The sequence below is a fragment of the Asterias amurensis genome, chromosome 1, assembly GCF_032118995.1.
Source record: "Asterias amurensis chromosome 1, ASM3211899v1".
NCBI lineage: Eukaryota > Metazoa > Echinodermata > Asteroidea > Forcipulatida > Asteriidae > Asterias > Asterias amurensis.
The window spans coordinates 33341218-33358158 of NC_092648.1; the positions used below are offsets into that span (position 1 = coordinate 33341218).

The following is a 16941-nucleotide window of genomic DNA, read 5'->3' on the forward strand; positions in this document are numbered from 1 at the left end:
AAGTATTGTTGATTGATATATTGCTTGATGGCTGAGGATGCAAGCTGGCGTAGCAAAATGATGTGTAGGTGTTTAGTCAACATGTACCTTGTCTAGTTTTGTTTTGGGGGGGGGGGGGTGTTCTGGTTAATGGAAATGGAAAGTGATTCCAAGTGCTGTGGGTTTAAGCTGGTTGGAGTAACTAACCATAGCAGTGCTACACCAAGGTTTTTTATGTATGTCAACAGTGTAACGGCACCCTTGGCAGTAAATGTGTAATTTCCTTTTTTTCGCATATTATTTGAAACGTTGAGAATGAGTACCTTGTCTGTTGAGTGGATGTTGTAATGATGATAGTGCAACTGTGTGTGTATTATGTTGTGATGTTCACTCTGTGACTGTAAACCTCTGAGACATGGACCCCAAACACAGCATGTCGTGACAGACTGATAGCACAACTATTACAACCATAACAACCTTGATTATAGGGAGGAGAACTTTTAGACTTTTATTTGAATTCAGAAATTTTTGTCGTCTGCCTTGTGACAAAAAAAACACTTCAATTTTCTGCAGATAAAGATAAACCCTGCTCTTGAATCTACTTATAATCTAGTGCGGAGGACGCTGTTCCAAGAAGCTCCTTGAAACTATAACTCTAGGGGTTATCAAAAGGAGGAAATGCCATCATTGCAACATACCTCCAAAGATCTGTATCCAAGTTTCAGGCTTTTTTGGCCAGCAATGACTCTCAACCCTGGTTTAGAATCTCTCCCCCAATCCCCCATGTACTGTTTCAATTTCCAAACGTCTGTGCATGGTATCCTACAGCCTTTGTTGTTTTCATGATCTCAGATGATGTCTGCATGTAAAACGTGCAGCATTTAAACAAATTATAGTATCAAGTAAATATATTAAAATTTCTTTTTTATTTTCACAGTTTTTATTTTGTCCACTCAGAACTATCATAAAGTTAGTTAGCGAACTTACAACGATGGAAGTTCTTGACAGTTCTTTTTAGTTCTTTGATCCTCTCTACCATTTTTGTAGCTTTGTGTTTATTTCCTGGCCATTGCCACTGTTTCAAGATATATCAAATACCATCATGTATTGCAACTTGACTCACTGTAGTAAGTCAATATCTGCCGTTATCAGGTTCACTTGCTATAATTCTCCTTAGTTCAGAACTTGTCTTTAACCAGTTTGCTGTTGATGACCCAATCAGGCAGAATTATTAGGCAACTCAAAGCAGAGGTTGACGTCCCACACACATTTCTGGCTCCATGCACCGTTTCTCTGAGGGGTCATTCTTACAAATACATGATACCATTCATCAGGACAGGGGTCTACACACAGTCATTTTTTCCCAATAGCATTAGGATATGGAACAATCTCCCGGTAGACCTGATCAACTGTACAACTCTTGCTAGTTTTAAGCAGGGTGTACAGTCAGTCCAGCTCCGCTAGGTCAGCCTGAGCTGTTTTTAGCCGCACGTTCACTGTTCACCCACCTGCACTGTATATATCCACACCCTCGCATGCACACAACTACCACAGTACGCAATACACCAGATGGTGGACTGTACTTTCACGGAAGAAGAAGAAGAAGAGGTCTAGCAAACTGGACCCGATTTCATAAAGCCTGTAAGCATAACAACTTGCAAAGCACAGACAAGTTTTGCTTTAACTGAATGAATTTCATATTTCCTTAAAAAAACAATAAATCACAGGGCTTTCTTTTAGAGTCTTTGATTTCTTGGCATTGTTTAGTCGGATTTAATTTGTAACAGATATATTTTCACAGCAACAATTATTCTGGTAATTCCATGAAAAATGATGCCACACAGAAGCACTAAAGTGCAGAGATGAGGTGGATTTCTCTCCCTTTGACTCTTTTATTTAGCTTCTGTAATATATATTCTAGGTTTACTGTGAAGCGCTTAGATCTTGTTAAAGGCCCAATATAAATACTCATTACTATTAATAATGCCAAGCTGTTGTACGCTTGACCTTTAATTCTAATTAATATTTGCTGCAAATGCTCACCTAGAATTACTGTCAAGTGTTGCCACACTTAGTCATTTGCATGAATGAACTGTTTTTCTGTTAAATGTAGTGTTTGCATGGCAGCAGTGAATCGCATGAACATTGATGTTATTGCATGGGTGACTCTGAAAGCGTGATCAGTGTAACGCGTCTAACTAACCTAGGCATTAATTTTAATGCCTGTGTGTGTGTGCCACCACTTGTTTTATCTTCAGACACTTTCTCATTGACATTTATAAATTGGTCTATTGGAACTGTCTCACAAATTAAGATGATTAAGGAAAATTTATGAACAACTAGTCGCATAGCAAACAATTATAAAGTAATAAACCATAAGAGAAAATAATATTAATTAATAAATGGAAATTTGCATCTGAATAAAGAATATTGAATTTGGTTTTACCCATATACTACACCGATGAGAGAGTGTTAGCACTGTATACTCGAGTTCTGTGAAAAAAAATCAGGCATATTACTCAGTTGGGATTCGAACCCATGACCTTTGCAATTCTAGTGCAGTGTCTTACCAACTATTAAACTTGTTTTTTACCCTTACAACTAAGAGAAAATAATTTGATTAATTTTAAATAGTTTTGGGTTGGATAAAGACAAATTGGCTAAACCCGGAATTGAACCTGCGACCTGCAGGCTCCCAACATGCGAATCCTGAGGTCACAGGGTCAAGTCCTACTCTGTCATCAAGTGATTTGGTTCAATCCAAAGTCTGTTGGATTTTACTCGAAGTTTTACTAAAATTGTTTTCACTTGCCATTTGAAAAAACAACTAATTTTATCTTGTTTTACTGAATGCGATGTTGAATAACACAAGTGATGTTTGTAACTCGTGTCAAGTAAACTACCTCTTTGGATTTTACAGAACAGCGCCCTCAATATGCACAGATATGGTAAGCTTATGTCACTGCACTTATCCAATGGAATCATTGGGCCTGTAAGACCAGTGCCTGTCGTTATAAAGGCAGGGGACCAGTCTATTTAAAATATTGAGGTCAAAGTTACTCCACATATGGACTCTTGTAAATCAATTGACCTTTTTTTACCTCCTGAGGGCGCTTTTAACAGCTAATTTCCTTGAAACACAATTGTACATTGTTTAACTTCCATATCAACGGCTTATACTAACAACAACACTTAAATCAGTGTAAAAACATATAATTAGCATTTCATAACTTTGGTTCCCAAATGTGTTCACGCCTACCCAAATATGGAGTGTAAAGGGGGTAACCCTGTTTTACCATGGAGGAAGGAAGAGAAGGAGCTCGAACGAAGGGACTTCAAAAGTCGAACCTGTGGTACCGTGGTCGTTTAAAGACACCTCGTAATCACCCACATACCTTACACAGACAATGAGCGACTTGGCGTATGTGAGTTTGCGCGTGCGCACTTGGTTCTTCACTCAACTATGGTGTCGTATGTCGTATGTCGTGTGGATATAATACAGAAAAAAAAAAACTTTTTTGAGACCTGATAAAAATTGTGCGCACTTGTGCCCACCAAATCGAAAAACACAATTGAATACCAACCAACCCAAATTTTGAACCACCGCTAGTGAGTGGAGAGTCACAAAAGTAAAAATATGCCATGATGTTTCGGTGAAACACCACAAACGGTAAATGAAAATTGAAAACGTGTATATTCACAATTCTTGTCTCCAATAATTCAACTTTACACGCAGGCAAGAGCACAGACGGGCGGTACCACACGTTCTGTACAAAGAGATTTAATCCCCGCTCGTTAATCGGCCGTCCAGCTGGAGGTCTCCTATCTTTTTCCACTGGCCAGACAGGGGCATTGTCAGAGTGTTCTTTTGTTACTCTGCGGTTTTGCGGGTCGTTTGAACTCCTTCTCTTCCTTCCTCCATGGTTTTACTAGGAGTAGGTGGCAACAGCCTCTGGAATAAAATAATTGTAGTCCACACCTTGAAGTGGCCTTCAGGTTTTGTGTGTCCGGCAACTTGCATACAAAAAAAAGAAAAATATTGCGAGTTTCTGAAGAATTCTGATTTAATATTTTAATTTTACCTGTCATCAAGACGTCCCACTCTGGAGCACTGTATAATAAGGCATTAAAAATAATTGTGTAATGATTATTTCCAAGATTTGCAGTAAAGAGTCCACAGAAGTTTTGTCTACTATGTGTACTTTAAAATCTAGTCTTGATTGGCAGCACGTTTCAGTCACTGATAGAGGGTGCAACCATGTAGGCTTCTTCCATGGTGCAGTTTCCGAGTGTCATGGTCGAGTGGATAAGAGCACCGAACTCAAGCTCTAATGCTTCTGTTCAGCAGAGTGTGGGTTCGAATCCCGGTCGTGACACATGTGTCCCTGAGCAAGAGACTTAACTATAATTGCTTCTCTCCACCCAGGGGTAAATGGGTACCTAATGGGTGAGGGCTGAGATGGTTCTTGTGATTGGTTTATCCGAGTAGGGCATATATTGCGCACAGGCTGTATACTCCACAGGGAGCAGAGATGGTTTAAGGAATGATTTAAGGCCCAGTGACCAGGGGTAATAATGCTGAGACACCCCTCGAGCGTGAAACGCGCTATATAAAAACGGGTCTATTATTATTATTATTATTATTAAATGTTTGGGAGGCTGAATGGGAGTCCATCTCTTGTCTAGTATTTCCTACTGCGATATCAGCGTCTACGTTACTAAATGAATATCACCAATCAAGACTACGCTTTATCTTGCCTGACATCACCTAAGCCACCGGACACCTTTGGTAATCGTCAAAGACCAGTCTTCTCACTTGGTGTATCTCATCATATACTATGCACAAAATACGTTACTTCAGAGGGAGCTGTTTCTCACAATGTGTTACACTATCAACAGCTCTTCATTGCTTGTTACCAAGAAAGTTTTTATGCTAACAATTATTTTGAGTAATTACCAATAGTGTCCACTGCCTTTAAGTAGTCGCTTAAAGGCAGTGGACACTATTGGTAATTGTCAAAGACTAGCCTTCACAGTTGGTGTATCTCAACATATGCATAAAATAACAAACCTGTGAAAATTTTAGCTCAATAGGTCATCGAAGTTGCGAGATAATAGTGAAAGAAAAATAACCCTTGCAACACAAAGTTGTGTGCGTTTAGATGGTTGATTTCGAGAAACTTGAGGTCTCGAAATAAAATTCATGGAAAATTACTTCTTTCTCGAAAACTATGGCACTTCAGAGGGAGCCGTTTCTCACAATGTTTTATACCATCAACCTCTCCCCATTACTCGTCACAAAGAAAGGTTTTATGCCAATAATTATTTTGAGTAATTGCCAATAGTGTCCACTGCCTTTAAGAATCGATAATCGGAGTCTAGCACAAGCTCAGCTGTGGAGTGGTGAAGACATTGGCTTTACATTAGACAGGGTCGTAGGTTCAAGTCCCACTTGAAAGGATTCTGTATTCCCCCCCCCCCCCCCCCCCCCCGAGCATTCAGAAGCACTTATGCTTCTTGTAGCACTGGGAAGGCCAAACTAGGTGACAGTTCAGCTGTTTGCTGCCCTCTGTTGGCATTTAATATATTTTGTACAGGCTCATAATAACATCACAATAATACATGTTTCATTTTGATACATAGTATTTTTTACTTTTATTCATAAATGCAGCCTTCCATATTTCATTTATTCTATTCTACATCAATCATTAAAACATGATTACTTTGACTGGTTTTTGCTGACAAACGCATTACTGTGGAATGCTGTGAAAGAACTATACAGTTTCAAACACAAAGTGTGAAATGTTGCCCAATGCAAGTGCACTCTGGAATTCAAGATAAAAGACTGCAAGTCTTGTGCAAATTGTAAACTTTGAAAATAACTCAAACCAATATTATATTTTTCCCTCAAGATAAATATTCTTTTTGAAAATTGAAATTCCTAAAGCAATTTGTTATCAAGATACATAATTTTTTTTTATGTAATACATATATTTATTATAAACATTGGAACAAAATTAAAATTTAGGACTTGTATGCTTACATTTTTTAAATCCTCTTTGCAAATCACACCACCAATACATAGGTTTAATGTAACTTGAAATAAAGCTCAAGTCACATTCTCTGGTTTTCTTTGTTGAGTTAAATGTCAGGATCCTTGCATCGATTCATTTGTAGTTTTTAATAAACTACCAAATTTAACCATTGGCAAATTTTTAATGAAATCTTTTAACTTTCTTGAGACTGTGAAAATAGCTGTCTAAAATTTTAATCTTAATTTTCTGAACAAACTTGCCAGAAAAACGGAGCTAGCATCTTTAGGCAGAAAATTTCGCTTGACAATTTTTTGCTAAGGAAAACAAAGCAGGGAACCAGTCTATGATGACTCGTTTGGTATATTTGGCTGGTAACCTTAATGTGATAATCAAAGAAGTTTCTGTGCTCAGCTTCTTGTGCTGAAGCACCTCTATGGGCCCAATTTCATAGAGCTGCTAAAGCCGAACATGTTGCTTAATAATTAGCTGCTAAGCAGAAATTAGCAATATAGCTGTCTGTCAGAGATTGTACACGTGGCATGTTAGTTTGGGGGGGTATATTCTGGTATTACTTACTTTTTTATGCTTAGAGGCACTGGACACCTTTGGTCTTTGTCGGAGACCAGTATTCTCACTTGGTGTATCCCAACATATGCATACAGTAACAATTCTGTGAAAATTTGGACTCAATTGGTCATCGAGGTTGTAAGCGAATAATGAAAGAAAAACACACTTGTTGCACAATTTTGTGTGCGTTCAGATGCCTTAAGTCTTTTAGTATTTGAGAGAGAATTTACCTCTCTTGAAAAATTATGCTACTTCAGAGAGAGCCGTTTCTCACAATGTTTTTTGCTATCAAAAGCTCTCCATTGCTCGTTACCAAGTAAGTTTTATGCTAACAGTTGTTTTGAGTTATTACCAATGGTGTCCAGTACCTTAAAGCTCTACATACAGTTGGTTTGTAAACAGTCGCATCTGTTATAGTTGTGACTCAAAACATGTAAGATGTTTACTCGTTCAATCAAACTGCATCTTACAGACGAAGCTAGCTTCATGTGTGCATGCCCTGTCATTCCACGACTTCAATCGGTGATTCTCAATAGCCTCTTCCCACATCTCAACACAGTTCTCATCACCCCCAACATTATTGGGTCTTGAACTGTCCCAAAAGGTGAAGTCAATGTCGCTGTAATCAGACCACGTGAAATAGTTCCGTCCCATTGGCTTGTAGAATCCCAACCACAAGAGAGCCTCGTTTCCTGACGTCTCCCTCGTAGAGCTCCAAAGGGCGTACAGAAAATCGTTCTCCGCATGGTTGTTTACGGACACCAGATGAGAAATTGTCTCCTCCCCAGAGTGCTTGTTGGCGCTGAATTGGTTGCAGTATAACTCTGCTTGCATCCATGTCTTGCGAGTGCCGAAGAAACGGTAGCAGTGTTTCCTGAAACGAGTCCAGTAAGTTGGGCATTCGTCCGCTGCGACGGAGTTGAAGACACTCAGAATGGTTAGCAAACACAAGGTGGTAAACATGGCTTTCTGCATTGTGATATTGGATTCAGATTCAGGGCATTACTGTGGAATGCTGTGAAAGAACTATACAGTTTCAAACACAAAGTGTGAAATGTTGCCCAATGCAAGTGCACTCTGGAATTCAAGATAAAAGACTGCAAGTCTTGTGCAAATTGTAAACTTTGAAAATAACTCAAACCAATATTATATTTTTCCCTCAAGATAAATATTCTTTTTGAAAATTGAAATTCCTAAAGCAATTTGTTATCAAGATACATAATTTTTTTTTATGTAATACATATATTTATTATAAACATTGGAACAAAATTAAAATTTAGGACTTGTATGCTTACATTTTTTAAATCCTCTTTGCAAATCACACCACCAATACATAGGTTTAATGTAACTTGAAATAAAGCTCAAGTCACATTCTCTGGTTTTCTTTGTTGAGTTAAATGTCAGGATCCTTGCATCGATTCATTTGTAGTTTTTAATAAACTACCAAATTTAACCATTGGCAAATTTTTAATGAAATCTTTTAACTTTCTTGAGACTGTGAAAATAGCTGTCTAAAATTTTAATCTTAATTTTCTGAACAAACTTGCCAGAAAAACGGAGCTAGCATCTTTAGGCAGAAAATTTCGCTTGACAATTTTTTGCTAAGGAAAACAAAGCAGGGAACCAGTCTATGATGACTCGTTTGGTATATTTGGCTGGTAACCTTAATGTGATAATCAAAGAAGTTTCTGTGCTCAGCTTCTTGTGCTGAAGCACCTCTATGGGCCCAATTTCATAGAGCTGCTAAAGCCGAACATGTTGCTTAATAATTAGCTGCTAAGCAGAAATTAGCAATATAGCTGTCTGTCAGAGATTGTACACGTGGCATGTTAGTTTGGGGGGGTATATTCTGGTATTACTTACTTTTTTATGCTTAGAGGCACTGGACACCTTTGGTCTTTGTCGGAGACCAGTATTCTCACTTGGTGTATCCCAACATATGCATACAGTAACAATTCTGTGAAAATTTGGACTCAATTGGTCATCGAGGTTGTAAGCGAATAATGAAAGAAAAACACACTTGTTGCACAATTTTGTGTGCGTTCAGATGCCTTAAGTCTTTTAGTATTTGAGAGAGAATTTACCTCTCTTGAAAAATTATGCTACTTCAGAGAGAGCCGTTTCTCACAATGTTTTTTGCTATCAAAAGCTCTCCATTGCTCGTTACCAAGTAAGTTTTATGCTAACAGTTGTTTTGAGTTATTACCAATGGTGTCCAGTACCTTAAAGCTCTACATACAGTTGGTTTGTAAACAGTCGCATCTGTTATAGTTGTGACTCAAAACATGTAAGATGTTTACTCGTTCAATCAAACTGCATCTTACAGACGAAGCTAGCTTCATGTGTGCATGCCCTGTCATTCCACGACTTCAATCGGTGATTCTCAATAGCCTCTTCCCACATCTCAACACAGTTCTCATCACCCCCAACATTATTGGGTCTTGAACTGTCCCAAAAGGTGAAGTCAATGTCGCTGTAATCAGACCACGTGAAATAGTTCCGTCCCATTGGCTTGTAGAATCCCAACCACAAGAGAGCCTCGTTTCCTGACGTCTCCCTCGTAGAGCTCCAAAGGGCGTACAGAAAATCGTTCTCCGCATGGTTGTTTACGGACACCAGATGAGAAATTGTCTCCTCCCCAGAGTGCTTGTTGGCGCTGAATTGGTTGCAGTATAACTCTGCTTGCATCCATGTCTTGCGAGTGCCGAAGAAACGGTAGCAGTGTTTCCTGAAACGAGTCCAGTAAGTTGGGCATTCGTCCGCTGCGACGGAGTTGAAGACACTCAGAATGGTTAGCAAACACAAGGTGGTAAACATGGCTTTCTGCATTGTGATATTGGATTCAGGGCACCGGTTGAATGTTCTTTATGAGGATACCGTACTCACAGCGAATAATAAGAGGAGCTTCAAAATCTAAATATGTTAACAGATTAGAGAGCTTGTCAGAACATTGGCTGCCTGGTTCTGTGCTTTTGTGAACGTCTTGTAGAAGGAAGTTAGCAGGTATTCTCAAAGACTGACAATCTTTCTAGCATCCAAAATGTGAAAAAAGTTCAGTCATTTCTTACATTAGTCTGCTTTTCTGGTTGTTGATGTTATATCTTGTTGTTGGAATTCAGTCAACAGCTCCGTCTGAAGTACGATATCGTTGTTCTTGTTAGTAGGAGAGGTTGTTCTCCTGTTGTGTATCGCGGATCCGACTCCCGAACCCTGTCTGGAAGCCTACTTTCTATTTAGTGTTTGTCTGGCCTGCCAAGTAGCCCTGGGTTATCTGCTGGATATCGGGTAGCCTCACCTTGCCGACACCTTCACCCTGGACAATTATTATCAGTGCAACATATTGGCCTCGTGGAGACGATGGGCACTGGCAGGAAGTAGGCTGCTGATTGGCTTTTTATTCACCACAGGAAGCTGTGCTTTAAAGCAGAAATCACCTGGAAATCTATGTTGTACGATTGCCATTACGTGCCTTTTTGTTGTATTGACTGAAGAACTGAAGCAAGTGATTTCTAATGAAGGGAGATATTTTTATGTATATATATTGTTATATATATTTTTTTAACTTGCAAATACAGGCACCTTGTAAAAGGCATAGGTATATTTAATAATGAAAATGTTTCAATATTAAACCAAATTAACATACCATGAGTTTATACGTAAGTTGAACAATAGGTATCAAAATCTACTTTGATTTAAAACGATGCAGAAAGTGTAAGGCAGTTATTTCACACTTCCACCTTTGAACATTTTACAGATTGGCTGGTATAGTTTTTTTTCTTTCTTTCTCATTTTGTTTTTTATCGGGTGGGGGGAATATTGACTTCATTGACATCAAACAAGACTGTTCCTGGCTTTTAACTTTAGGGCACAAAAGTCCATGTAAATAGAAGGTTCTAGAAATTAGAAATGCAACTTCTAAATGAGGCTGACCAGCTCTTTCTTGGCAGGTTGCCAGCTTCAATATACATCTGGTCACCACCCACTCACCAGCTTCCCCATACCTATACAAATTCTGGAAGTACAGGAAGTACTCCAAAATAGAGGAGCTTTAATTGGAAGTACAGCAGTTGGACTTGATCTTAACTACTTGTAGTAAAGTTGGCACAAGTTACAGTCACCCTGAGAACTGTGTCTGCTTGACGTGCTCTTACTTTAAAAAAGTTAGATAGTTACCAGTTACCCTCGGTTTTTGCTGGGGTCAAACAATGGAAGTGTGTATAGACCCCTTGCAATACTCTTATGTGCCTATCCTGGGTGTCATTTTGGTTGTCAAGATCATATACAAACATGCACAAAAGACAGTTGACACCCAAAATTACGCACATTGTTCGGAGGCGCGTTCTGTTGTGTGTAAGCTCCCCCTTGCATAACTCGAATTGCTACACGTACGCTGAGGTCACACGCATGTTTTTATGCACAGAGAACAGCTATTATCCAATGATCTGCCTCCTTTTTTAGAGTGTGACGTCATATGCAATGGGTCTATAGGCGCCCATGAACAACTATCGTCCATTGGTAGTCTTCAGTTGACCTCAAATAGGGGGCTATTTGAGTTGCTATAGACCACCATCTTGGTCATGTCCCCTGTATCCAACAGCAGTAAGGGATGCTAGTATTTATCGTTGTAAAAGGTAACCAGGCTATTTCTCCTTCCAGCCTCGGTTGGGTTACATTGATTTGAATGGGAGAAGATGGCTGGAGCATAATAAAGGTCTACTACTCTCTTGCTCCAACGCTCCCTCATTTATTGTCTGCCCATGGTCTGCCATTTTGGTTGTCAACCTACATGTAGAGCTATGGAGTGCGTGTAACCCTGCACACTGCACAATATAACATGGGGTATCCAACTCAAAAAATGGTGTAACAAAGATTTTTCTTGGGTTTTTACGTCGGGTAAATTGGCTCATTAGATGTAAATTAAAGAAGGAAACTATTGAGGAAATGTGTTGTTTGCAAGAATAACATATGATGGTTTGTATATGTTTTCAACATTAAAAAACTTGTTGACTGATTGTTTTTTATTGGATGATAGATATGTTAGATGTAGTGATTCAATAAAAGCTATTAAAAAAACACAAATTTTCATACTGTCCAATTGAAGGTCAACCTTTGAACTGGTTGTTGTACTTTATGCAGAGTACTCTGGTATGAAACAGGAAAAGTCATTATCTCTCTCTCCGATTACAAAACATCCTCCTGTAATATCCTCTGATTGTTTGCATTTTTAGACCAAAGTGTGAACTTGGAAACCCTGAGGTTTGTCCGCCTTGAACAAATCCAAGGTTAAATCCAAGGTGGGCAGTGTGTGACGTGGGTTTCTGTCAGCAGGAATAATGAGAAGTTTAAGGGCACTGGACACCTTGGGTAATTGTGTATCCCAACATGCATAATAAAAAATATGAGAAAATTTTGACTCAATTGGTCATTGAAGTTGCAAGACTGAAAGAATAAACACCCTTGTGCTTCCAGATGCCTTAAAAAGGCTTCTGGCCCGAAGTCTTTTATCTGATTCAAATTATTTGAGTTAGAAATCACCTCTTTCTCAAAAACTAGTTACTTCAGAGGGAGTCATTTCTCACTATGTTTTATACTCTCTCTGTTGCTTGTTACCAACTAAGTTTTTATGCTAATAACTGTTTAGAGTAACTACCAGAAGTGCCCAGTGCCTTCAAGGATTATGCACTGCAGTGATGTGATCATGTTAAAAATAAACAAATGTCTACCTGTGTGTTCATACAAATATTTTTTACCTTGAAGTTGAAGCGGACCACTAATTGCTTAATCTAGTCATATGATGATTGACCACTCCATGACCCATCCGACGATGTCTTTACAGAATAAGAAAAACACCCTTGTTGCATTCAGTGTGTGCTTTCAGATGCATAATAAAAGGCTTCAGCTGAAGTCTTTTATTATTTTTGTAAGAAATTACTTCTTTCTCAAAAACTACGTTCTTGTTTTTACTAACTACCAATAGTGTCTGGTGCCTTTAATCCTATGCCTATTGCAAAATGATGGAGGCCATGCCAACATGTGGAGAAAGATTAAAGGTTTATAAAGTGATGAGCTTAGTTTGTTGTCACTACAAGGTTTCAGGCATATTTCTTGTTTAAAGTTCTTTACTTCATTGATACTTTTACGATCTTCTTGTAGGCTAAGAATGCTTGAGTTTCTGAGATATTCTAGCCTGGTTTCTTTCCTGCTTTTTCTTGGTCTGTCAGTCATTCCCAATTGTTAAAAGGCTTTTTATGGCAACAAGAATTGACATTTGTCATGAATGGTAAGCATGTGAGCATTGAAATTGGGCCAAGAGCCTAGGTCTTTCGTAGAGGTTAAGAGTAAATAATTTTGCAAAGCAGAAAAAATGATTGATGGGGCATTTGTTACAGCAGTGTAAACTTTTTGGAATTTCAGCTGGGGTAAGCTGTTTCTGATTAACAAGATTTGTCTGTCCTTAGTAAGTTTTTGTGCTGACAGGCTTTATGAAATATTTCAAGAACTTTTGTAAGCATTCAAATTTACTATTTTCTTGCTTAAACTGGTCCCACAATAGCTTTTAGTTTGAAATGCTGTTGGAAAACATTTTTGGTTTTACAAATGCATGAAATTTTGACAACATTTTACCCCTTGAATCTTCATGTACGCATGTACAGCTATGGATTTATGGAGTATAGTTCAACAAGCGAGTTGCTTTCTTCAATTTGGTACCAATCACATGTCATTATCTCGCATTAAAGAACTCTTACACCAGAGTGGAAGTCATTGATCTCTTTCTATTGATTTGCATCTGGCGATGTCATGTTTGAAGGCAACTTCATGACTCTCCTGGTAAGATTGGGTCACATTCGACCGTTTTATCAGATTAGCACAAAGCACTTTTTATGTTATCTTTTGAAAATAATATCTTGGATGGGTCTCTCCCCCTAAATATTTAAAGGCAGTGGACACTGTTGGTAATTACTCAAAATAATTATTAGCATAAAACCTTACTTGGTAACGAGTAGTGGGGAGAGGTTGATGGTATCAAACATTGTGAGAAACGGCTCCCTCTGAAGTGACATATAGTTTTTGAGAAAGAAGTAATTTTCCATGAATTTGATTTCGAGACCTCAGAATTAGAATTTGCGGTCTCGAAATCAAGCATCTGAAAGCACACAACTTCGTGTGACAAGGGTGCTTTTTCTTTCATTATTATCTTGCAACTTCGACAACCAATTAAGCTAAAATTTTCAGAGGTTTGTTAATTTATGCATATGTTGAGCTCCATCAATTGAGAAGACTGGTTTTTGACAATTACCAATAGTGTCAAGTGTCTTTAACAGGGGACTTTCAAGTAAATGTTTGTTTGTTTCTTTCTTTCTTACCTCTCTGATTCTGCAGAAAGTTCCCTGAAAATAAATAAATCTTTCCATGTTCTGATAAACAAATTTGAAAAACCCTTGTGATTATGAAGCATTTTTTTCATAATGTCGCCCTGGTTGTTATACCAAATCTCCCTGTGTGCAAGATGCAAATAATGGCTGTTCTGTGTAATGCACAATGTTTGTTCAATTTGATTCCCAAAACGGCCGACCATAGGCATATTTTAGTCGTGTGTGACATCAGTCTAATGGGGTATCTACATTAGGTTTTACTTTGCAAATGGATCGTTTTTATCTAACTTCAAATTATGGGGTCTTAAACAAGTGGAAATAAACTATTACTAAACCAAACTACTATGCCTTTACATCTCTAAATTCATCATCAGGGTGAATGAAACAAGATCTGTTTTACATGGATTTCTAATGCATTTAGAAAAACATACTCCCCTTGAATGCATTAAAGCGCCATATTTTTTCACAGTGGCAGAATTCTATTGAAACATTTATTATTTAGTTGATTCATTTTCTGCATGAACTCAACAGCTCAGCGAATACTCCGCTGTAAGAAGAAGGGAAATAAAAAAATTAAAAAACTGAATTAATTATTCTACATGCCAAAGCAAACGTTTGATCAATTACAACCATATTAAACGATATTTAATTAAAAGCAACACAAATTATAATGTACACAGTGACCCTGAAAGACATTGGTGTCATGAATAACGATGAAACTCCTACCATCATAGTCTAGTTTCTAATTAAATCTATACAAGCATAGAGTTGTAAAAGTCCCCCCTCCCCCTTGTCCCCCCCTCGCGTCTCTCATCAATCCCCCTTGCATTTAATGAGAGCTAGGGTGGTGGTGTGGCCGATCGCTTATCTTCAGACTTGCATGTAAAACATGTACTAACAAATTGACCCAAGAGGGGATATACTAATTTAGCCACTACAGTCATATTTGCCTATCTATTGAGCTGGATGGTGTGCATTGTCGGTCGAGCCGTCGTCGTCGTTCCACTTACCCAGTTTGCAGCTGTTTCAATATCAAGGGTCACGGTAGTCCTCTTGTTCCTTGACGTTCCAATGCCTACAGATCACCGAGAGATGACTTGTGATTTGCCATCATGTGATTTTATTTTGACATCCCAAGTTAAATATACACTCGCAAACAAAATGTTTTTATAATTTTTGATTTGGATACAAAGTTGAAAAGTCATATTTTTGTTTTGAGGCATATAATAATTGTATCATATAATTTATGAGGGGAAGTAGACTGTTGTAAAAATTGTTAACCCTTTTCATGTGTGAGTGTTTTGTAAAAAAAAACAATCTTTGTTGCAAATTTTTTTGCTTTTCAAAAACTTTCTTCAGATATCACACTTCCGTGTTGTGACAATTTTGTATTGTAAGAAATGTTGAATTTGCATATGGGAATAAAGAATACTAATTTTGGTTTTTACCCTTACATCGATGTGTGTTAGCACTGTATACTGGGGAAGTACTGAGTAAACAGTGCTAACACACATCGGTATCGGTCTATGGGTAAAAACCAAAATTAATTTTGTGTTGGTTCAAAATTTTTGATCTTGAGAATTTATCAAAAGATTTGAGTTTTTCTCTCTAGCAAATAACACTGAACCTTCCTAGGCTTTAGAGAGATATTAAACTATTGGCCTTACTTATAATATTTTGCAATTTAAAGAGTAAAGCACTGATATTCATTATTTATGATGAATTGTCAATATCATCAAAGTGATTTGTGACATCACACTTTGCTTAGCAGTTTAGATTGGTACACATCTTAAGATCAATCTTAGCTCTTTGTGAACATGAGCCCATGCCTGCTGAGATTATAAATTGTCTAATATCTTTGTCTCAAGATTCTATGACAGACGGCCATCATTGGGTATGCTGCCCTCTGTTGATGGGATTGAAAAAAAGCCCCCCCCCCACCCCAAAAAAATAAAAAAATAAAAAATTTCAGATGATGTATTCAGTTGGAGGATTGGAATCTTCTTAGGGCAATAGAATCAGGGCAGACACAAATATTTTGTGTTAAATGTAACATTATATACTTTCATTTCAAGTTGCCTTTAGAAAAAAATTCTTAAGCCACCTCAGCATTTATTTGAAGAGCCAAAAAATGCACAACAGAAACTTTGATTAGATTTTCTCTTCTCTCAGCTATCCAACCACGGTTCAAGTAATCCGCACTGAAATAGGATTTCATATTAAGAAGTTTGACACATCTTGGGAAGTTATTTTTTACGAAGAAGAGATGGAGAAAAAAAAAACCCTCATCATTGACCACACTCCAGCGCTTCGGAGATCAACATCCTGTCATGATCGTTAGTTATTAAAGGATTTGATGTCGCGGTTCAGCGAGCTCCACCTTAATAGCTAAGAATCTTGAGCCGTGGTGACTTCATTAACTTGTTCGCGGATCTGCAACATTATTAATGCACTTAGGGGTCGACTCTCTCAGATGAATGCATCCTGTTTTAATTTGCTGGGCATTTCCGCATTAAGAACATTGTACCGAACGTTCGGGGGGTAATTAATGCTGGTGTTCCAATGCCTTCACGTTGGAGAGATTCTCTTTACGTCTCTTTACAGAGATTCAATACATAATGAAATGTCTAGCCATGGTTTTATGCTTTAATTTTGATGTCGCCGTCGGTTTTTAATTGTGAATGCTGTGTGAATAATTAGGTGGTCGGTTTCCTTTCTGTGTTTTTAAATATATAATGAGGAAGGATGTGAGTTCAATTTGAATAATGTTTGGTGCAACGATTGCTATGAATGCTCATCGTTGAATTCATTTACGTGCGAGAGGACTACTTTGGCCATGGTTCGGTGCTATAAGACACCCATAAGCGTGTGATTGGCACCAGTCAGATTAACTTACAGGTCTAACTAATCTTAGCCCTATTTCACGCCTAAGCAGTAACCACAAGCATAAGCGAAATTTCCCAACAATTGTGCATACTAGAAATAAG

The 16941-nt window shown here is 38.0% G+C and overlaps 3 protein-coding genes across 6 annotated transcripts in view; 1 reads left to right on the forward strand and 2 right to left on the reverse strand.

Moving 5' to 3' along the window:
* Positions 1–16941, forward strand: part of LOC139937611 (DNA repair protein RAD51 homolog 2-like) — a 289111-nt gene that overhangs the window by 9192 nt on the left and 262978 nt on the right. The gene's annotated exons all lie outside the window — the stretch shown is intronic.
* Positions 5620–7584, reverse strand: LOC139937553 (echinoidin-like). Its single transcript, XM_071932757.1, has one exon. It carries the CDS (start codon positions 7554–7556, stop codon positions 7032–7034), a length of 525 nt encoding a protein of 174 aa, XP_071788858.1. The 5' UTR covers positions 7557–7584; the 3' UTR covers positions 5620–7031.
* LOC139937562 (echinoidin-like) lies at positions 8881–9879 on the reverse strand. The gene has a single exon (XM_071932769.1). It carries the CDS (start codon positions 9408–9410, stop codon positions 8886–8888), a length of 525 nt encoding a protein of 174 aa, XP_071788870.1. The 5' UTR covers positions 9411–9879; the 3' UTR covers positions 8881–8885.